The sequence below is a fragment of the Onychostruthus taczanowskii genome, unplaced genomic scaffold (assembly GCF_017590055.1).
Source record: "Onychostruthus taczanowskii isolate IOZ18803 unplaced genomic scaffold, ASM1759005v1 scaffold70, whole genome shotgun sequence".
In the NCBI taxonomy this organism is placed as follows: Eukaryota; Metazoa; Chordata; class Aves; order Passeriformes; family Passeridae; genus Onychostruthus; species Onychostruthus taczanowskii.
The window spans coordinates 164,336-187,567 of NW_024504787.1; the positions used below are offsets into that span (position 1 = coordinate 164,336).

The following is a 23,232-nucleotide window of genomic DNA, read 5'->3' on the forward strand; positions in this document are numbered from 1 at the left end:
TGGCGCCTGGCTGATGACGATTGGTCAGGGCACACAGAGGGGCGTGGCTCAGGCGGAGCCCTCGGTCTTTTTTTTTCGCTCTCTCCCATTGGCCGAGACGGCGGCCGGCCGGAATTTCCGATTGGCCGGCGCACGCTGTTGCTAGGCAGGCGAGGCGGCGTGGGCGGGGCTCCCCTCGCCGATGAGTCGGCGCTGAGGCTCTAGCAGCGCGGACGCCCCGAGCCCTCCGCCCGCCGCCCGCGACCCCCGCGACCCTCCGGACTCCCCGCCCGCCCCGAGGAGCCGCCGTCCGCCGCCCCTCTCCCCCTCCCCGCAGCGCCATGGCCTCGGGATCCGAGTAAGTGCGGGCCCCGCCGCCTCCCCGCGGCCTAGGCCCCGCCGCGGCCTGGGCCCGGTCCGGCCTGCCCGCCTCACCCGGGGCGGCCCGCGGGCCCCAGGCGGGCGAAGGCGGCGCCGGAGCGGGGATGAACCGCTTCCCGCCGTCCGCCCCTCCACGGCCGGGCCTGGCCGGGAAGTGTCGAGTCATGGCGGGGGGGCGAGGCCGGGCCGGGCCTCTCGCCGTGCCACGGCCGGGCCTAGGGCCGCCCGCCCGCCGGGCCCTCAGCTGCGGAGGGCTTTGTTTCCTACACCCATCCCGGGCTCCTTCTGCTCGCAGCGGCCCTGGAGCCGCGGCTGGCGGGTGACTCGGCGCTAGCCGAGGCAGACATGTTGTGCCGGGCATGGCCGAGGCGATCGGCGGTGTTTCCGTCTCGGGTGTCTTGCCTCACTCTTGTTGGCTCTGCTCAGTTACAGGCTGAGGATCGTCTTCCGAGCTCCTCAGGAGTGAGTAACAGTCTCCGCACGCAGCCCACGTGCATTTTGAGCGGAGTAAAATAGAATCCAAAAATAAATTTTCCCAATCCAGAAATACTCAAAGTGACTTTTTGACTTCTCTAGAGGCACTTTTGGTCCAGTTTAGTGTATTTTGGTGTTCTTTGAGTAGGTTTTTTTTTCTTTTTTTTTTTTTTTTAAACAACTCCTGGAATCCAAACCTGGTTGGCCCTGCGGGGTCAGTTCCAGCGAAGTGTGCCTGGCATTCCGTGCCTGCAGTGGAAGGGACATTCCCAGACCCCGGCTGTGCAGCTGGGCGAGGTTCACAGTGTTTTTAAACAGGGATTTCTACTTCAGCAAAGTTTTTCTCACCCACGCAGGAACCAGGAAAAGTTAGTTTGCAGCTGGAACACTGTTACTTTTTAGATGCCATTTTTTGTCACAGCTGCTGGCAGCCATCTTGCTGAACCGAGCCTCAGCATGGCAAGTAGCATTCCAAAAGCTAAGGGAGTGTGATTTCTGAAGGGATCCCTGTTTTCCTCTCCCAGCCTGTCTGAAACAGTGTTGAAATCTTGGCTACTCCACAATGTGTCTGAACTCACCCCTTGGTTATCTTGCTTCAGTGTCTGTAGTCACCACATACCTCAGATACTTCACTTGGGGATAAAAATGCTTTATGATTTTTTTTTCTTTAATACCTACCTAAGAAAAGCAGTTGAGTCTGTAAATCAGATGTTCACATTGGTAGGAAATTGCTCATGGGTTTTATCTGGGAAGTGATTTCACAAGCATGGTGGTAAAAAGTCACGGCAGTGTGCAGAAGAGATGGCTGATTTCACTTAAGGTACTGCAGCTGGAATCATTCTGGGAAGTGGCTTTTTCCTTATTTTTGGCACGGACTCAAAGGAAAAGCTTGTTTCCTTACTTTAAGGGGGGCTTTGGAGGTTGGTTATCGTTTTCAGAAGGATCACTAGTTGATAACAACTTTCTGCTCTTGTTCTTCATACCCTGCCCTGTGGTGCCTCTGGGCATTATCAGTTGTTGAACCAGGGAAGCTCTGACACAGAGGGAAGCCACGACTGGTGTAATTTAAGTCCGTGAAGCTGTGTCAGAGGAGGCTGAGGTTGGATATCAGGAAAAGGTTTATCCTGGAGGTGGTCAGTGACTGGAACAGGCTCCCCAGGGAAGTGGGCACAGCACCAAGCCTGGCAGAGTTCAGGAATCATTTGGACAATCATCTTGGGTGCTTGGTGTGATTGTCGGGGCTGTCTTGTGCAGGGCCGGGAGTTGAGTTGGTAATCCTGATGGGTTCCTTCCAGCTCAGGTTATTCTGTGAGCTGTAGAGAGTTCCCCTGGTCGTCCCATGTGTGAAATGAGGCTGTTGAACTGCATTACTGAGAGAGAAAAGGAGACTGAGGGAACCTGTAAATGGTTGGCCTTTAGGGCTAATACATATTTGCTTCAGTTTTATAGATGTCTTGCACTTTATGTGCAAGCTTGGCCATTTGCTGTGCTGGTGATTGTGTCCTCACTTCTGGCTTCTGTCTAGAGGTAGCTTAATACAGATCTTGAATTACCTTTTAATTCCAAAACCTCTCTAAAGCTACGTTTTGTGTTCAGTTTGTCTCTTTGTTAAGTCAGGGAAAGAAAGGAGTGAGAGGGAAAGTGTGTGACAGAGCTGACAAACTGGGGAGGTCAGGGAGGTGATTTGGAGGGTTTCCACCAGGCTCCTCTGATCAGGACCTCATCAAGGAGCTTTAAAAATTACCTGGGTTAGCTTTCTGTCCCTGGCCTTTCCCAAAGTTTCCTGGCAAGAGAGAGTCCCAACCCATGCCTTAGGCTTTCCTGCTTGGTATTTTCTGTTTGTGCTCTCCTCCCCACAAATCGTGAGGTTTGTCTGAGCGTGATTGAGGTGCACAGGTCTCTTTTGCCCTGTTATTTCAGCTGAGGAACCCCTGGAGAGAAGCAATGAGGGCAGATAGGGATAATAGCAATATTGTAAATTGCTGCTGAAAGATGGGTAGTTTGTCTGTCTAAACCTTACCCTTGTCTGCAGGAGAAATAACATCATTTCCGTGCCTAGGTGACGTGTAATTTTGTAGCACCTTTGATTTTCCCTCTGCAGATCCTTGGGGTCAGAGCCCTGCACATTTAACTCCCTGGATGCTCTTTCTTGGACACTTTTATTCCATTTTTAATGGCTCCAGTCCTTTTGGATCACTCTTAAATGCATCTGATATTGATCCAGCTTACAGTTCTTAGGGAACTGTAAGTTCAGTTCTTCCATACTAAAACTTTTTTCTGTTTTTATTAGAACCAAGTGGATTCTTACTGTGTTTTTCTGCACTAGTGTGTGTCAGGTGCTATCCAAACTTTCTCTCCAGTTTTTTGCAGCTTTTGTTTTGTGTAGAGTGTTGCTGGAAAAGCTTCCAGTTGTTACCCAGTTCCTCTACCATTTGTTTTTGATCTGGTGTCCCAGGCTGGTTTTTTGGCTGTGATAGCAGTCCCTGCATCCTAAGGGACAGACACGTAGTTTCAGCAACATTTCACATAGCCAAAGTCTGGCAGTGGTTTCTTATCAAAAGGTCTTGGGATCTGCATCTTGTGTGCAGAGGGAGGAGTTACACTCTGGATAACCCAAATAATGAGTATTGTGTCTCCTAGTGTCCCTTAGCTGAAATCTGTTTGCTGGGTTAGTTTCCAGTGGCCAGGAGCTAAAGAGGAGGCAAAGTCCTTACAAGTAGGCTGTTGGTTTTTATGCACTGTTTAACCATAAGCTGCCCTGATAATGTATTTGTTCAGTTTACTTATTGCTCTCTCCGTTTTCCTGGAAATTGCAGGCTTTTTAGGACTCACAACAAGACCACATTTTTACATTGATTGTGGAATTCATGAGCCCTTTCCAGGATTTATCCAGCAGCTTTTATTGTGTCCTATTTTGCTCATAGAGTAGATCTGCATTGTCTTACCTCTTGCACTCATTAATAAAGAGAGGAAAATGGTAACTTTCAATAGTGCTGGCAGTCCAGGAAAGAAAATCTTTTACAACTTTTGTTCACTTAAAATAGTATTGCCTGTGGTTTGCAACATGTTTCCTGTGATACCAGTGTTTAAAAGGAAGCTTGAAAACCTTTTGAAAGCAAGCCGGCTGCTCTCATGGGCTTGCTTGGTATTGTTTCCCCTTTTACGTGGCAGAGAAGGGAGCCAACACTGCATAGCCTGTCTTGGAAGAGCCTCTGTCTTGAGGTGGAGAGGGACCTGGGTAACATCACACCATAGGTATGTCACCCCTCTCTGATGGACTCTTAAAAATGCAGTGAACATGCCAAGTGCTGCCATTTCCACTCAAGGATTGGTTTCTTCTCATCGTTCTGTCTGTAAAAGGGTGAGATAGAGCCAAAGTTGCGGCTACTGCCATTGTCCACAAAGCTCCCTACGTTTTGACAGTGCCTGCTGCTTGCTTAGGTCAGAGGAAGACTTTGTTTTGCTTTATTTCCTTTCACAATCATGTCAGACTATGCGTGTTTTCTCGTCTCTTCTGTGTTTTCTCTTCTGACCTTGGACATGGGCAGAGCCACACACTTGGAGAAAGTAGTCAGCCCACTGGGGGAGGCTACAGCACTCTACCCCTGTAGTCTGGGGCTAATGTACAGGAGCTTCCAAGAGCTCCTCCAGAATAAGTTGGTCCCAATTCATATTCTGTCATAGAGTGACTTACTTGCTCTATTAGGTCCTGAAGGAGAACAGTTAATCTGCCCTTCCTCCATTTCCTTGGTCTTTTACTTGCTCCAGTTTGTCAAGGGAAGCAAATTATCTCTTCCATTTCTTGTGGCATTATAGGCCAGAGCTGCAGTGACTTTTGTGAAGTTACAGAAAACAGCTAAAAACCCCCAGCACAAAATAATTTTCTATGAACACTTGAATATTTCTACAGCTTGCTAGGTTTAACAAACAGCCATCGACAGGCTAAACTCTTACAACTCTTCCTGTCACAGTTGCCACAGCATTGTCCTTTAATGCCGCTATTTGTCTGGGATTTGACACCAAATAGACTTGAACTTTTGTTTTGTTGGCAGCAGTTACATGTGATTTCAGATGAGTCTGACTAATTCATTGAGGCAAAACATCTTACAGTCAGCAAGATCTCACTGACCACTTCTTTTCATAGATAGCTTCATAGCTGTATTCACTGGAAGGTCGTAGTTACATTTACTGACGGGAAGCGTCTTCCCTTGAACTCCTGCAACTGGTCCCTGGGAAGTAAGGTTCTCCTTTGTGCTACCAACAAGTAGAGTTTATTAAAGACAAGACAACAAAAAACTTTTAGGAAATGGTGATGAAAACCAGGGGTGGCTGGGCAGGGCGAGTATCATTCAGGCTCATGAGATGTGTTTTCTCTCCCAGCTCTAAAGCCGATGACTTGTCGACTGCTATTCTGAAGCAGAAGAACAGGCCCAATCGGTTAATTGTTGACGAAGCCATCAATGAAGACAACAGTGTTGTGTCACTGTCCCAGGTGCGTCATCTGTAGAGGCAGAGCATTTAGTCTGGTAATTTGCAAGCTGTTGCTGTCTATTAACTTGAAATGTAACTTTGCAACATGAGTACAAGTGTTTGCGTCAGAAGCTACAGCTGTTACCGCTGAGGGAGGGTTGTCTTGCTTCCTGACACTTCTCCTTGATAAAATGCTTTTTGAGTGTCATTTTGTTGGATTCAGTTGAGCTTGTGCCCTTCCTCTGGTTTCAGGATTAGCTCTATACTACTGTAGTAAGAGTCTCTGTCCTGTGGATTTAGTATATCACTTCTGAGATGTAATTTCCAAGGTCAAATAACTCTCCTTCAAATACTTGAATTCCTGTTTTTTCAAAAGCTAGTTCTAACACTTTGCTGTTTACAGGCAAAGATGGATGAACTGCAGCTGTTCAGAGGAGACACTGTCCTGCTCAAAGGAAAGAAGAGGAGAGAAGCAGTCTGCATTGTTCTGTCAGATGACACCTGCTCAGATGAGAAGATTCGCATGAATAGAGTTGTTCGCAACAACCTGAGAGTGCGCCTGGGTGACGTGATCAGGTCAGGACACAGTGTTACCTGTGGAAGACATTAGCAGCGTCACATATTATCTCATAGTATCTGAGCTGCCTTATTGCAAAAACAAGTTAAAACCTGTTAGAAATGAATGCCAGAGAAAAGAGGAACAGACAAGTAACAAGATTAAAAATGCCCCAAGGATGTTTATACTCCAAATTTTTGTTGTAAAAATCATTATTAAAGTAGGAATGCTTAAAAATGTTACAGGGATTTTGTTGTGCAGCACTTGTGGGAAGTAGAATCATAAAATTATTTTAATTGGAAGAACCTTAAAAGTAGTAGTAAAACTTGGTAATATGTATCTCTGTAATATGTATCTTGGTAATATGTATCTTAGAGAAGACAGGTTCCATTCTGCAGTGGGAGTGGGTAGAATGGTAGCACATGAGCATTTCTGAACATAAAAATGGTAGTTTGCAGGTTTAAATTAGGGAGGGCTAACAGCTTCTCCTCCTCCTGAGCATTGTCTCTAGAAAATTAGAGCCTGGTTCTGACACTAGACTTTCTGAAGTGATACCTGTATTAATTTTTAAATGCAAAATGTGTTTCATACAAACTTAGTAGATGAGAGAAATGAGGCTGTTCCACCCATCCATCCACCTCTAAAAATGCAAGTTTTAAACACCACTGTACTTGGTTCAGAATGGTGCTTTGTGTCTTTGGATTTAAAGTAGAGATGAATTCTTACTTTAACCTGATGTGAGATTCCTGTTGGAGTCTCTTATAGTGTGACAGCCAGCCCATGCTCTCCTCTGTTAGCTCTGTGTCTGTAGTGATTCTCAGCTTCCCAAATGTGTTAGCAATTGTCTTGATTCATTGTGAGGTCAGGGAATTTTCACTCACTTGCCCTCAGAGCTTTTCTTGCCAGTCTTTAACTGCTTATAGTGTTACTGTGTCCAGGTTTCTGCCAAAATCCAGATTAATATGCAAACACTTCCTGTTGTGGTGTGTCAAATATTTTCCTTCTGGGACAGTCTCTCTTGTCTTTTACCCTTTTGCTATGTCCTCTCTGTAATGCATGTAGTAAAATCATTCATTAGGAGTCTCTAATAAAAGTCGCATATCACATATGAAAAGCTGTGTGCTCAGCTGCAGTTCCTTGGCGTTTCTTAGCTGGTGAAGGCAGTTTCTGCCACAGCTGGATACTTTGAGCTGTTGCTACAGTAGGCTGTTGTGCTACATTGCAAAATAATAACTGTAGCACATATTTAAAAGGGGAAAGGGCTTTCAGCCTATAACCTACTCATCAGCCCTCACAAACTGGGACTGACCTACACATGGCTGCAAAGGTGTTTCCCCCTGGTTGGTACTGTGAGAGCCTTTGATTGGAATTAGTTTTGTCAGCAACAGGGACTTAGGGCACTGTAGTGAGAGAGATGAGGGAAGAAAGTGTTTTCCCCAACTCACTTTTTCTTGCAGCTGCTTCTCCAGTAGCTTGTAATAATAAAAGCAGTAAATAAAAGTTACCTCATGACTCTCACAGGTCTTTAGGCTATATTAGAGATGTGTGAGTGTGGTGAAGGGGTGTGCAGAAGAGCAGAAGGGTAGGAGGAAGCTATTAAACTCTCCAGTTGTCTTGGACAGGGGTGAAAGGAGCGAAGGTAAGTGTGTGCTGTGAAGACTAGCTCTTGGTGGGTATGATTTCGTCTTGTCAGCACTGAAATATTTCTGTGTGGGTAGGAAGTCTCACCAAGGCTTTTGATGGTGTTTGGATGTTCTTTCCTGGCAAGGGGCATGTCTTTGCTTGTCCAGGTGTAACACTGGGATGTAAGTCCAGCACTAACTGGAGTTTTCTTCTGCAGCATCCAGCCTTGCCCAGATGTGAAATACGGCAAACGTATCCACGTGCTGCCAATTGATGACACGGTAGAAGGGATCACGGGGAATCTGTTTGAGGTCTATCTCAAGCCCTACTTCTTGGAAGCTTACAGACCTATCAGGAAAGGTAATAATGCCTGTCATTGAAGTCCTCATGGCTGCAAGTGTGAGCTGCTCTTGAGACTAAATACAGAGAATTTCTAGAAGCTTGCACAGATCTCCATGAGGCATTAGACCAGCATCAGTAGAGAGGGATTTTGCTAGTGGTGATTTAAATTTGCCATAATCTTCAGAAGGAGTGATTGCTGCTGCTGGGTGGCAGAGTAATTTGGTAGTTCTCCTGCATTTTTTTAGCTGTATGAGATGGGAGAACACCAGAGAGGCTCAGGTGGAACTTGGGAGAAAATCTCATTAAGTTGCTACTAGGTGATGTAATTGGTGACTTGCCTGCATATTAATCAATTATTGTGCTTATCCAGTTTCATCATAGTTCATCCTTCATTAATGTGGTAATTGAAAGGGACTCAGGTTCAGATCACCACATCTGGAGTGGTGTGAGGTGCTGAATGTGGTGATGTGCATATAACTGCTGTAGAGAGCGTTATGGAGCAATTAGCATCGTTAATTTCCTACTCTCACCTAAAATCAAATCACCTTGGCCCATACACTGGGCTTTTCTATCCTCCCACATCATCCACAAAGTGCACATGGGTCCTTGAGGAAAAGCAGAACAATGTGTGGAAAAGCAGAACCATGTGTGGGTTTGCCTTTGCCTAAGTCAGCAGTGACCCAGACTGTTTATCCCAGCATATTTTTATGTGCACTACAGGAGCTTTGTCTCCTTCTGCAGCATGTAGAAGTGTTGGTTGGGGAGGGGCAGTCACCACATGGCTTTTGCTAAATGTGTGTCCCAAAGTTTGCTGGTTCCACCAGCCTTTGCTGTCCATGTAGTCATGAGCAGTCCGTTGCATCATTTGGTTTTCCATGTTGCATGATAGGGGATGCAATACACGTTCTGAAAACCATGCTTTGACTGTCTCTGGGAATGGAGTAGCCTCAGTGCCCGATGTTTTGTTATCAGGTCCAAATACCTTTTTTCCTCTTAGAGTATGGAATAATATGAAACAGGCTTCCAGTGTACTGGGCCAGATCCCAGCACATTGCAGTGATTTGTGTCTCTCTGGAACTGCCAGCATGACAGCACACCTTTTTCCACATATTTACTAGTTTTTCAGGATTCCACACTTGTTGAGGAGTGAAATGCCAAAATGTTTTAGGTAATCACTGGCCTGAACACTTTCCCCTGTGGCTCATGTTCTTAAATACATTAACTGTAAATGACCTGAATCACATTCAGCGATGTGCTGTTTCACAGCACCAAGCTTGGCAGAATTCCAGAAGCATTTGGACAATACCCTCAGGCACATGGTGTGATCCTTGGGCCTGTCCTGTGCAGGACCAGGATCTGGATTCAGTGATCCCTATGGGTCCCTTCCAACTCGGGAAATTCTGTGAAAAGAACCAGCCTGGCTTCAGGTGTATTGAGAGTATATTAAAAATCTTTAAAATGCTCAAATGCTACTGTGATGAGCCTGGCATCGGGAAGGACATCGGGAAGGAAGACATCGGGAGGGAGATGTAGGAGAGGTGCAGTTACCTGTGGTTCCCAGTGGATGGCTCCCGAAGCACCGCCGATGGCAGTGCTCAGTTCACTCCTCAGATTCGTCTCAGGACCAGCGGTTCCATCTCGTCATGAGCCACTACTGCAAAGAACAGCACAAAGATCACGTTAGCCCAGGCAGCAAGGACAATAAACCTCACCACAGGGGACACCTACACCGAGCGAGGTGTTAAAAACACACCCTGAGAACAAGCACAAATAAACACTGTCACCAGCTGCTGTTATATACTGAATGCTTATAACAAATTTGGCTTAACATGTTCTGCTCAGATCTGCTGTTACGCCAACCCTTTTTCCCTGTGTTGGCTGCCAAGGACTGTTGTCCTTTGATCCCAGCATGTGACTAAATATCAGACAGCTACTCATTCCCCACCTGGCCATTGGATGGGGAGCAGATCAGGAAAAAGGAGAAACTTGTGAGTTAAGAACATTTTTGTGATTGAAACAAAGTAAAATATAATAGTAGTAATAGTAATGGAGAAGACGGGATGAAACCCAAAACAAACCCCAGGTGTTGCACAACACTTGAGACAGTTGTTCACCACCTGGTAAATGATGCCCAGCCTGTCCCTCATCAGTGTGTGATGTCTCCCAGTGAAATCCCCATAGTTCATGCACCGGCCATGGTATTCTGTGGCATGGAATATCCCTTTGGGCAGTGTGGGTCAGCTCTCCTGGCCATGCCCCCTCCTGCTTTCTTGTGCACCTGCTGCCTGCCAGAGCCTGGGAAACTGAGCAGGGCTTGAGTTAGGGTAAACACTGCTGAGCAACATCTGGAACATCAGTGTGTTATCAGCATTATTCTCTACTGAATCCAAACCACAGCACCAAACCAGCGACTGGGGAGAAAATTAACTCTATCCCAGATGAAGCCCAGACATGTATACTGGTTGGCACACTGACTAAATTCACTTATTTGGAGTAATTTAAGGAATAATTGGGAGGGTGAGTAGGAAACGAAGCACACTTTTGGGGTTGTGTTCATAACACTTCTGATGTACCATAGATGAAAGTATGCTATAGACACAAGTTGAAGTTATCCAGGGTCTGTAGCCCAGTGTAGCCAGGAGTCCCAGTGCAGTGTTATGTATTATTCTGCTTCTGGAGACAAACAGTTATAACTAGTATCAACTAGTTACAATAAATTCAGAATGAATTTTTATTGAGTTAGGGCTTTTTGCCTGTACTAAAAATGTTAAATTGAAACTGAATGGAAAAAAAAAAAGTGATGTCTTGCCTTTGAGTTTTGTATTTGGGCAGGGTATTCTTTTCTATTGTTTGCTGGTTTTTACTGGATTAAATTTGAGAGCTGAAACAATGCTCAGGCTGTTGCAGTATATGCAGCTCTTGAGTTTAATATGCACAGCAGTGTTATAACTGCCACGGTGTCTGCTTGTGTGACCAACTTCCTTACTGGGGCTGCTGGTTGTACAGGGGTTGACATTTTGCAGACGTGGGTTGCAACAGGCCACTGACGTGTGGGGTTTTTCAGGTGACATCTTCTTGGTGCGTGGAGGGATGCGCGCGGTGGAGTTCAAAGTGGTGGAGACAGATCCAAGCCCGTACTGCATAGTGGCTCCGGACACAGTGATCCATTGTGAGGGAGAGCCCATCAAACGGGAGGTGAGCAGAGCCCTGCCATGTGGTTCTCCTGCTGGATCTCCTCTGTCCAAAGCCTGTTTCTGGGACAGTGCTTGAGGGCAGCAGTGTTTGCAGTTCCTGTTTTGACATTTTATCTACTGAATGTAATGGTCAGAAACTCTGGTTTCAGGAGATGTGCTGCTGCTGAAGGTAGTCAGAGAAAGGTACTTCCAGTGTCTTCCTCATATGCTGAAAGCACCAGGGGGTAGGTTTGCTGATGAGATGTTGTGCTTTGGCAGCAGCTGTTCTGCATCTGCTTCCAGATATTTCACACTGTGCTTGGATGCATCCTTTGATTCCAGTGTTCCCTTGATCCATAGCAGAGAGAGCTTACAATGGTGCTAAACTTCATGCCATGTGAAAAGAAAGTAATGGGCACTTTTCCCGAGAGAAATTTGAAATCCTCAAATGGTTTACATTGAAAAAAATAAAAATTCCCCAGTTCATCAAGGTGTCTAGCCTTGAGTGTTGCAACCTTATGGCTGCCTGAGGGGCTTGTCTGACAGATTTTGGTGACCTTACTGTACAGAGTAGGAAATATGAGGGAGATGAGCTGAGGTGGGTGCATACTTCATAGAATAAGTATCTTTTTCTGCCTGCAAATAGTGTGAGTGCTGGTTTGTTGTAAGCTGCCTTCTAAAAAGCACCTCTGTGACCCTTGCGAGACTGCACCTGGGCACTCTGTGCATCCCACTTGGCCTCTTCAGGCTACAGCAGAGATAGACAGGAGTAAGTTCAGCCTAGGCCACAAAAATTATGAGGAGCTGGTGGTCAAGAATGAAAGAGGAAGGACTGGGATCACAGGATAACACAGCCTAGAGAAGGGAAGGCAGAGGCCTACTGGCAACTGCCTGATGGGAAGGGATAGATGACCAGGCTTCTTCTGAGAGCTGTGCCCAGGAACATGATTGGCTGCACTAATATAAGCTGGATCAAGGGAAATTCCCAGTAGATACTTGGAAAAATGTTTCCCCCGATCCTGGAGCAGAGCCCAGAGAAGGCAGAAATCTCCAAAATTGAGACCTTCAGTGCTTGTTAAGTCCAGCCCCTGAGTGACCTGCTTGAAGCAGGTGGGACTTGAACTGAGCCTCTCCGAGATTCTAGGCTATGTTATTTTAATGTGGCCTAAATAACTTAGGCCAGTTGAAGTTTGGACAGGTGAATGGATGGATACTCTTAAGGGAAGAGTTGGTTGCAACTGATCTTATCCATATGTCTGGACCTTAACATTCTCTGCTAATTGAAGTCATTCTCAAAAGGTAACACTGCATCTGAGTAACTAACTGGCCGTTAGAATATACCAAATAGTTAGATAGCATTTACTCTGAGGAGTAAGTATATTTTATACTGACATTTTCTCTTGTTACTTCCATTAGCCCCATCAAAGAGTCACAGAGCTTGTTTTGTGTTAGAGTCTGTAGGGAACCTGGCAGCAGAGGCTGTCATTCCAAAGGGTGGGCTTCAGTGAAGTCTGAGTACGTGCAGGCAATTCTCTTTATATGTCTGGGAAGACAGAGCTAAGAAACAATTATAGAAGACATCAGGAAGACTTGAAAGGGAGAATCTCAAGACAGGCAAGAAATGTCTAAAAAGCCATATTCCTGGCTTCTGTAGACTGGGAGGGGTTGTTGAGCTATTGTTTTCACTCAGATGTTTGGTGTATTTCCTCCCGGGTAGGATGAAGAGGAGTCTCTGAATGAGGTGGGCTATGATGACATTGGTGGCTGCCGGAAGCAGCTGGCTCAAATCAAGGAGATGGTGGAGCTTCCCCTCCGACACCCTGCTCTCTTCAAGGCCATAGGGGTGAAGGTAATGTCCCCACATGCAGGTGGATAAGTGGGCTTGCCGTGGGAGATGTCTGTCCACAACAGAGATTTAGGAGGTATTGGAGAGGGGAATAAATAATTTGTGATGTGGGTTTTTGGGTTTTTGTTAATGCTAGTTTTTGGAAGGTATTGGCTTACGTGTTCTGGAGACAGAGTGAAACACTGGCAGCTTGTAAAGCAGAGTGATGCTTTGAATCAGCGCTGCCAGTTACTGGCAAGGTTTTTGTTGTGTGTTGTGTGAAGTAGTAAAGGGTGTTGATAGCAGTGCTGACATGGCAGCTGTCGCATGAGTTTGCATCACAATTTCAGACTGGCATTATCAAATGCTTACAAATTCACTGTGAATCTGCTAAAGCAGTCAGATACTCCCAACCTGAGTCCCTTGCCTTTGTCCTCAGCCTCCACGTGGGATCCTGCTGTATGGTCCTCCTGGCACTGGTAAAACACTGATTGCCCGAGCGGTGGCCAATGAAACGGGGGCTTTCTTCTTCCTGATCAATGGTAAGTTTTGTGGCTGCTTTGGCCCCAGGTCTGCTGTGTGCTCACTTGTCCATCTTATAGTAAGGAATGGTGTTAACAGGGCTTGTAGAGCCACATTGTCTTCCTGACATCCTTCCTTACCTCTTTCAAGCATACCTCTGGGGACACTTGGAAGCCCTTTGTGTGGAAGTATCTGTAGTGGCACTTCCCTGAAGTTCAATTGTGTTGTAGCAGAGTGCTTGGAAGACTGTGCTGAGACACAGGGATTGGTGTCTGTCTGTCCATTTCTGTTGGTGAAGGCAGAGCTGGCAGGGCTTCTGGCTTTGCTCCCACCATGTTCCATTCAGAAAAGAAGCTGCTGCTGTGGGTTCTTCTTTCCCCTCAAGTAAAGCACAAAGACCTCTTCTGTTTCACAGTATATTATTTGGAAGGAACTTCCCTGAAAACTATAATGAGATCCTTTGGACTTAGCTATGAGTGACAGAGCTCCTATTGTTAAGTCTCACCTGTAGCAGTTGAGGTGGCTACTAGTTGATACCTAGTAAGGACTAGATTCTGAATTTTCCACACTGCTTTTCTGTTCCATTTTAATTGGTGCTGGAATAAGAGAACATTTTTACTGAAGGAATGCAGCTTTTCTTCTGCAGTTTCAATCATGTGACAGTGAAGGCAAAGGACAGTATAACACAACACAGCAGTGACCGGCAGTAGGATTAGGGACTTGATTTTATCTCAGGAGAGTGGATGTAAATGGGCTAATTTTAGCCACATGTCACCCTGTCATATACTTCCTCAAGTGTGTGGAAGCTGTCACTGAATGCTAATGCACCAGCCGTTTCTTTAGATGCTTGTACATCCATTGCATAATAAAAATAACGCTGTCAGAGTTAGCCATGCATTCGCTGCCTGCTGGCCCCAATCTGGAGCTGCAGGCAGTGCTGCAGACAGAGCTGATAAGAACTGGTGAGTTACCTGTAATGAAATACTCAGAGCACCTGCCCACACCTGTGTCTCTGCAGCTGGCAGCTGTCTATGCCTGAGGGGCAGGTTTATTTTTCCTGGATCCTTCAGAAGGATATTTTTTCTTCATTGCCACTGCCATCAGCATGATAGCAAAATCTGTAAAAACAGAATAAATCTCTAAATCTACCCTAGCGTTCAGCAGCTGTAGATGTCAGGGGAATGCTGTCCATCCATTTGGGATCAGTGTGCTTACACACGTCAGTTTTATATTTAACCTTTGAGAGGAGATGGGGGTTGGTTGTTCTGACTTTTTTAAACTAGTTTATAGGGTCATACAGAGGTAAATGTATACGTGTGTAAAGTAAGCTAAAGATGGCTTCATAGAGCTTTTTCCTTCCCTGTCCTGGTAATTCATCACCTTATAATTTGATTGCTTCTCTTGCAAGCTAGGACTGGCATTAACTGTGTGGGGTGGCACATTACAGAGAAGCTCACCAAGTGTGAAATAGGGTAAGGAAAGAGGCAGCTAAAGGTAGCTCATTGTCTAGTGCTGCATTCTCTTAGAGTAAACTGGAAACACCAAAATAATGATAGAAACTAATTCTGCATGCTGGTCTTGCCTTTCAGCTGCAGATTTAGTGAATTTGATTGATAGTATTTGCTTTGGCTTGAAATATAGCTTGTCCCATGTGGATGTTGTACTAAAAATATTCAGCTGTGTGTTTTTGGGGCTAGCTGCCTCTCTTCTGAGTGTCAAAGCATTGCTGTTTTTTAGGTCCTGAGATCATGAGCAAGCTGGCTGGTGAGTCTGAGAGCAACCTGAGGAAAGCCTTTGAAGAAGCAGAGAAGAATGCTCCTGCCATCATCTTCATTGATGAGTTGGATGCCATTGCTCCTAAGAGAGAGAAGGTAAAGAGAACCTGTAGGAGGTAAATTAGCATGTCCTTTTTTTGGTAGCAGCTGGCATGAGTCTCTGCATTTCACTGCAGAGTAAAGCAGCATTTGTTTAACAATTCACTTGTGAATTCAGCTGGGCACCAGGAGGGTTAGATAGAGTCAGGATATTTGTTACCATCTTCTGGCAGTGCCGGCTGCTGTGCTCCTTGTAGAGCCGCTGGTGTCAGCGCTGGTTTCTGTCCCCACAGACACACGGGGAGGTGGAACGTCGCATCGTGTCTCAGCTGCTGACCCTCATGGACGGGCTGAAGCAGAGGGCACATGTGATCGTGATGGCAGCCACCAACAGACCCAACAGCATCGACCCAGCGCTCCGGCGATTCGGTAACCGCCCCTGCCCTCTCTTGCCTGCGTGTCACACACTTTGTGACAGGCCATGCTTCAGGGGCCCCATAAGGATTGAGCAGAAAGTCGTGCTGAACATGTGTTACATAAACTATTGAGTTGTTTCCAGCTCCTTGCTGGAAATTATTTTCCAGGCTTGCAGCCTTTGATGTAGTTTTCTGTGCCATGTTAGGTGAGAATGTGTAGAAATAATACTTCAAAGTGGGAAAAGTGTGCTAGCCTGTATTAGGTCAAGCTATTTCAGGACACACTTAAGGAGGAAATGCCTAAGGGGATGTTCATGCATTAGATTGCAGAAGCCTGTGAATTAGCTGATTTGGGTTTCTTTTATTAATGAACAGTGCAGTAGTTTCTGAGACTCAGGTCTCCAAAACATGAATGTCTGGTGTGTGACCAGTTGGTAGAGTCTGTAATAGCAAACCTGTCAACTGTGCTGGGGAAACTGGCCTCTTAAATGTGTAGTGAGCCATTTGAAAGCACAGTTGTGGCTAGAGGAAAAATAGAGATGCACATGTCTTAATGAATATTGCAGTGATGCCCTGTTTTCCTCATATGTTTCACCACTTGGGTAATGCTGTGAAAGTTCTAAAAAATTAAATTTCTCAGTATTTTTGGACTCTTGTAAGAAGGACACAAAGGTAGAAATAAACAAAAATGTCTCATGGTGTGTTGGTTCAGTGGAGCCTACTTCCCAAAAATGCAGCTCAGAAAAAGTAACTAAATGTTCAATCCTCTGTGCTGTATAATCCCAAGGTCTTACTGTTAGTCTCACTTTCCCTAAATCCCTGATACCTTTCCTCCTTCTCTGATCTGTCTCTTCTACTGTGCTGATAGATGTTGCAGGCAAACCCAAAACTCTGTCATTTTCTGATATTTTGTGGAATACATCACTTTGTTCAGTCAGAGGAAGGCAGCAGCTGCAGCTCCTGTGGTGTGCAGAATCAGCAGCTCAATGTGTGCTTGTACTCCCCAGGTCGTTTTGACAGAGAGGTAGATATTGGTATCCCCGATGCCACGGGGCGCCTGGAGATCCTGCAGATCCACACAAAAAACATGAAACTGGCTGATGATGTGGATCTGGAGCAGGTGAGTAGTGTGCCATTAGGAAAGCTTTCCAGTGCTCTGTTTCATAGTGGAAGAATTGTTAAGGCTTGATTTTATAAGTGCAGTGGCTCAATTAGGACAGCCTGGAACTGCATGAATGGGTGATTCCTGGGATTCCTTCTCAGCAGTGACCAAAAGTCCTCACTCACTAGTTACAAATGGCATGGCTAAGTGAAACAAATGTATCATTGCAATCTGGAAGTGCCTTGCCACTGTCCTCCTGGGTTTGTTTGCTGTGTCATTGCCTTTAAAAATACAGCAGCCCTGAAAAAGCTCGCACACAGCAGTGATGCTGTGAGCATTGTGGTGTCACTGTACCACCTGTAAGCTGGATGGTCCTGTCATCTCTGTCCTCAATGAAGAACTGCAGTCCTCAAGGTTACCTTTCTAAATTCCAGATGCAGATTGCGTCTATGCTAGGCAGTAGAAGGCACAGTGTCTTTGCCTGAGTGTTAGCACTTGTCTTGAGCGTGCAGCAAAGGCCTTGTGTTGCTCTCCTCCCTTCCCAGTGAGGGACCAGAGCACATGTTGCCCTTGCTTGTATCCCTGTGAGTCATGGTCAGTGCTCTGCTTCCAGGTGGCAAACGAGACCCATGGCCATGTTGGTGCTGACTTGGCTGCTCTTTGCTCAGAAGCTGCTCTTCAGGCAATCAGAAAGAAGATGGATCTCATAGACCTAGAAGATGAAACCATTGATGCTGAAGTGATGAACTCTCTGGCAGTGACCATGGATGACTTCAGGGTAATGCAGCAGTGCTCCATATTCTTCTGTGTGTAATTAATTGCTTCTCTGAGGCAAAAGAATGTAACATGTTAGAATTAATACAATTTCTTCTAACAACAGTGGGCTCTGAGCCAGAGCAACCCTTCTGCTCTTCGGGAGACTGTGGTGGAAGTGCCACAAGTTACCTGGGAAGATATTGGTGGCCTAGAAGATGTAAAGAGGGAACTCCAGGAGCTTGTACAGGTAAGGCTTTACAACAGACTTTTTGTTTAGCCAGCCTAAAAATATAATAATAAAATCTAGAGTATCTTTAGTTTTCTGTTTGGGCTGCAAACAGAATAAATGTAGAGGCTTTATGGCATCTATTTGTAATGGACTGTAAATACCATGCTGTTCCATCTTAATGAACTTGGGGAGGAAGGCACTGGGAAGCAGCATTATGTTTTCCTGAGCTGAGTCTGCAGTGGCATTTTATGTGGGTGTTGTGCAACATGCAGAAACAGCCACAGTTCTGCCTCTTAAGTGGAGACCAGCAGTGGGATCACTGCTGAGAATCATCCTACATGGTAGCTTTATCTGTCAGGCAGTGGATGAAGGTGCTCATACAGAGAGCTTCTGAAGGGCTCCCCATCAGCCTTAGCATGGGGACAGGTGAGAAGTAATTGTGAAGCCCTCTACAAAAGGAAAGAACAGGCCAAAATGTTGCAAATGATGTGTGGAAAGTGCAGGTGTCTGCACTGTCATAGTTTGGACTGGATAGATTCCTGCTTTCAGCTGGCACTGTGGAAACATCCTGACTGTGAATTAAAGAATCTAAATTTTCAGTCTAAAGAATCTAAATTTTCTGATGTTAAAATCATCACCTGTCTTGTATATGACCTCGTTGCTGAGGATAAAGGCTCCCATCTTGCTGTCTCTGGAGAGCAGAGCAAATAGGTTAGGTAATGAGCTGTTCCCTTTTGCTTCTGCAGGGCAGAGTGAAGCTGAGGTTAAGTGTGCTGGAAAGTACTAAACTGGTGCTTGGGAAGGTACTGAACTGTACTTAGTTCCTAGAGATAAATAGGTTGTTATAGGCACCTTTCCAAGCCAGTGTCCACTTAAAAACTGCAGTGGCACCTGGCAGGATGTTGTGTTTAATCTCAGGTATGCTTCTGGTAGAACCAAAGCTGACTCAGAGAAATGTGTCCCTTGCCATGGCAGAGGACTTGGATTGAATGATCTTTTAAAGGCCCCTTGACATGCATACAAGCATCCTGTACTTCAAGGCAGCCTGTTGTGACTCATCATGGGAGGTTTTTGTTTTGTTCTCTTTCAGTATCCTGTGGAGCACCCGGACAAGTTCCTCAAATTTGGCATGACCCCATCAAAAGGAGTTCTGTTCTATGGGCCACCTGGCTGTGGTAAGACACTGCTGGCCAAAGCCATTGCCAACGAATGCCAGGCAAACTTCATTTCCATCAAGGGGCCGGAATTGCTCACCATGTGGTTTGGTGAGTCTGAAGCCAACGTGCGCGAGATCTTTGACAAGGTAAGTGTTTCTCCTCCTCTCTGTGCTGTCTTCGTGCTGAGGTGTCCCCAGAACTTTGTCTCCACTGCATCTGTCTTCCTGGTTCTTCTTTGTGTCTTCTGTGTTTTCTCCACTTGCACTGGGAGAAGGTGCTCTTTCCTGGTGTTGGAATTAATCCTCTTCAGCAACATAGCTGTTGAAACTCTTTTCCCTGGCTGCAGTTGGCATCTTGTCAGTAGAGGGTGATAAATTCCCCAGTGCCTTTGGCAGAGGCTATGGTTAGGAGGGCACATATATGCTCCTCACCACTGGAAACTTCCATTAACACCTCATTAACTGTCATCATCTACAGATTTTCAGAATATCCTATGGGTTCTTGTCCTGCAATATACACAGTTCAGAAAGGAGCTCACTCCTGCTCAGTTGTCCCATAAGTGTGTCCCACTCATCTCCTGTCCCAGAAGGTGTCTACATGGATTATCCTGTGAATCCTTCTCTTGGGTGAGGGATGGTGCTACTAGAAAAAAGTTGGCAGGAGAGTGGAGAAAAATTTAGGTGTGAGGGAACCTCAGAGACTGTTCAGTTTAGGTGTTTGTCCAGAGCAGGGAGGTAACTTTGAAATTTCATCAGCTCAGTGCATTGAGTTCTGGGCATGTGTGGAAAGGTGGACCTCCCTGACCTCTCTGGGCCTGTGTGCTGGTGTTGGAGTGCTCTCATTGTGAACAATTTTTTTTCTTTATTTCTTACTGGGATTTTCTCAGCTGCTCACAGCTGTGTCTCCAGGTCAGGAGGCTCCCAACACTCCAGGCTAGAGGCTGGAGAGGTGTGCATGAGTGAGGGCTGCAGCAGGCACCTCCTTGTGCCTGGGGTCTTTCCTCCTTCCACTGCACACTGTGAATAAAAATCCACCTCCCTATAACTATTCATTAGGTAGCTGAAGACAACAATTGGATTTCTCCTTTCCATTGGATATATCTCACCTGCTTCAGTGCCTGAATAACTAGTTGACATCTTCAGGTGTTGCAGGGAGGATTCTCACCCAGCAAAATGGCTCAGTTTTTCACTCTAGGCATTGGAATTACTGCTTTTCTGCCGGGTTCACAGTGTTCCCACTTCAGAGAAATTAAACTTGTTGTTCAGGAGAATTTAATGGAGGGTTTGTGTGGTAAGAGACTGCTCTGAAGTAGCTCTTCCAAGTTCTCCTTGTGAAGAGCTTCTGGTACTCCTGAGCTGTGTTAATGGTGAGGAAGGCTTAGTGTGAAGTCGGCATGCTCCTTGTTGGGCAGTATTAGCAGGTAATAATGGTGCTCACTGCTTTTTGCAGGCTCGCCAAGCAGCCCCATGTGTGCTCTTCTTTGATGAGCTGGACTCCATCGCCAAGGCGCGAGGTGGGAATATCGGTGATGGCGGCGGTGCTGCAGATCGTGTCATCAACCAGATCCTGACCGAGATGGACGGCATGTCCACCAAGAAAAACGTCTTCATCATCGGTGCCACCAACAGGCCAGACATCATTGACCCAGCCATCCTGCGCCCCGGCCGCCTGGATCAGCTCATCTACATCCCCCTGCCCGACGAGAAGTCCAGGGTTGCAATCCTTAAAGCCAATCTGAGGAAATCACCAGTTGCAAAGGTAGAATCTGCACCCTGACTACTAGCGGCTTGGGTTACCTGTGTGCTGCTTATGTTCCTCACAAGCTGTGGACAGCACAGAGGTCTGGAGGCTTATCCCTGTAGTAGAATGGGAGAGGAAGCTGGAGCTCTGAGGTTAGGTATCAGCAAAGCCAGAAATTGGTCTGCAGGCACAGCAGCTCTTTGTCACATAATGGGGTTCTGCTTGTGGTGCAGGATCAGAAAAGTCTATTTTGGTGAGGTGGAAAAGATTCTTGCACTCTGGGGGAAAAAAAAAGTGTAGAACACACGGGTGTGAAATACAAATTGAAGAGGAGTAGTTGCAGTGAGTTGTTGCTGAGCCCTGTCATAGGCAAGAGCTGTGTCCCTTGCCTGGGAAGTGGCAATAGTGCAGCTGAGAGTTAATCAAAGAAAAACAGACATGAAGTGGGAGCCCAAGCTTTTTTATGCCAAGCTTACCTACTTAGTTTCAAAGGAGGTAGCAGTAAGTCGTCTGCCCTCTCAGCCGAGGGGGAGGAGAGGAGGAGGTCGGCTGGCTTGGTCTGCTTGTGCCCCATCTCTATTTCCAGTCTGATGGTGTTTTGCTTGACTCCTCGTGCTGAGACCTGAGCAAGTCATACCCTAAATCTGTAAGTGCAGAGGCATTTACAGCCAGTTTGTGGATTCTTGGTGGGTGTGAGGAGTGTAGCCTGCTTTCATATGTGGTTAACTTTTCCTGAAAACAAGAATCTCAACAGCTGATCTTTCCAAAATTGGCCATAGTTAAGACAGCACCTTGATACCCTGCGATCTAAAGACACCTCTCTGTCACTTGAGGATATAAGGTGTAAAGGAACAGCCTCTCTTCCTTTTTTATTCTTCTGTAGGATGTTGACCTGGATTTCCTGGCAAAGATGACCAACGGCTTCTCAGGGGCTGACCTGACAGAAATTTGCCAGCGTGCCTGCAAACTGGCCATCCGCGAATCCATCGAGAGTGAGATCAGGCGAGAGCGTGAGAGGCAAACCAACCCTTCTGCCATGGTGAGTGGTACACCAAGCTCTCCCTACCCACATGCGCGAGGTGTGATGTGTTCCTCTGTCATCCTTGAGTGGGCTCTTGTGCAGAGCGTGGAGCTGGAGCACTTTGTTCTCTTCTTGTGGGAGTTTGAGGACCCTCCTGGAATGCCTCATGGTCAGCATTGCTCAGGAAGTGCCTTCTGCAGCTCTGACTCACGCACACCTCTCCAGCCCCCACTTTGGAGGGTGTTGGGAGCCTCCTAACCTGGGGGGAAGCTGTGAGCAGCTGTTAGGCCCGTGGAGCTTGAGCACACAGCTCACCTGGTCCTTCTGTCCTGCTGCAGGAGGTGGAGGAGGATGATCCGGTTCCCGAGATCCGCAGGGATCACTTTGAGGAGGCCATGCGTTTTGCTCGCCGCTCTGTCAGTGACAACGACATCAGGAAATATGAGATGTTTGCACAGACCCTACAGCAGAGCCGTGGCTTTGGCAGCTTCAGGTACCTTTGGGGTTTGAGGGCAGGGCAGTGTGGCTCAGCCAGCCCCCGAGCACCGCACTGGGGCAGCTTTCTGGTGGGTTCTGGGCAGCAAACCTCTTTTGCACTGCACATTCCCATTCAACCTTGAGCACAGAACTCCATGACACTGCATGGCGAGTGTAGACTGTGCTGCAGGTTGGTTGTAGCTGCTCTGCTGGTACACCTGAAGTCCCTTTTTTCCTTTACCTCAAATGACAGCCAGCAGCCATGAGCCCTTTGACCTTCCCTAAGGCTTCATCCCGTTCCTTCTTGCCCATCTTAGTTGTCACTGGGGGTTGGCACAGAGGGAGGGGATGGTGCTTAGCTTTTGAACAGCTTCTCTTCTCTCCTGTCCTGCGCTGCTGCGTGCAGGTTCCCATCAGGCAACCAGGGCGGCGCCGGTCCGAGCCAAGGCACAGGAGGTGGCAGCGGGGGCAACGTGTACAGCGAAGACAATGACGACGATCTCTACGGTTAACTCGCTGTCCCCAGTGGACCAAACTCCACATCAGGCCACGTTGTACAGGGAAAAATCCAATGTTCAGTGGACTCTTGGCTTCTTCATTCCTCAGTCAGAACAGTGTAGCTGCACGTCAGACTTTGTACAGGGAATGTTTTCTGCAGACACAAATCCAGAGCGGTGTTCAGTTGGGAGGCAGACAGTGAATTAACAAGGAGGGGAACTGACTTAATTTCTGAGAAATTTCTGTTCTAGTTTATGTGGCAGAATCAGCAGCTTTTAGCAAGGGTACAACGCTAGCCTGTATTAAAAAAAAATAAAACCCCACAAAAAATAATTAAAAAAAAATTAATAAAAATCCCACAAAACTCTAGCAGGGTCCTGGCAGTTCCTTTGTGTGGTGCTGGCGTTATCTAAATCCATGTCTGGTGCTGTGTGAGTACTCCGTGCTCCAGTGGAGCCCATCTGTGTGTGTGTTCCCCTGCTGTGGACAGGGCTGCTCTTCATGCTTAACACCTCTTAGCTCTGTTAATGGAAGAAATGGATTTGGCAGTGTCTCTCCCTGGCCCTGGCTTGGCAGGAAGAGCCTGGCAGCAGGTACCTGCTGTTGGTCTTCCAAGACTGGCCATGAGCTGTCAGGTCTCTTGCTGCTGTGGCTCTGCAGTAAAGGATCTCTCCAAG

The 23,232-nt window shown here is 46.6% G+C and overlaps 1 protein-coding gene across 1 annotated transcript; it reads left to right on the forward strand.

Annotated features, from left to right (window-relative positions):
• Positions 1–170: 170 nt before the first annotated feature.
• LOC121345270 (valosin containing protein) lies at positions 171–22,924 on the forward strand. The gene is made up of 17 exons (XM_041421974.1): positions 171–337; positions 5,215–5,326; positions 5,708–5,880; positions 7,701–7,843; positions 10,890–11,020; positions 12,716–12,847; positions 13,263–13,365; positions 15,083–15,216; positions 15,453–15,588; positions 16,583–16,695; positions 17,291–17,455; positions 17,558–17,680; positions 18,753–18,965; positions 20,269–20,577; positions 21,443–21,598; positions 21,919–22,073; positions 22,464–22,924. The coding sequence occupies exons 1-17, from the start codon at positions 321–323 to the stop codon at positions 22,567–22,569; spliced, it is 2,421 nt and encodes an 806-aa protein (XP_041277908.1). The 5' UTR covers positions 171–320; the 3' UTR covers positions 22,570–22,924.
• The last annotated feature ends 308 nt before the right edge of the window (positions 22,925–23,232 follow it).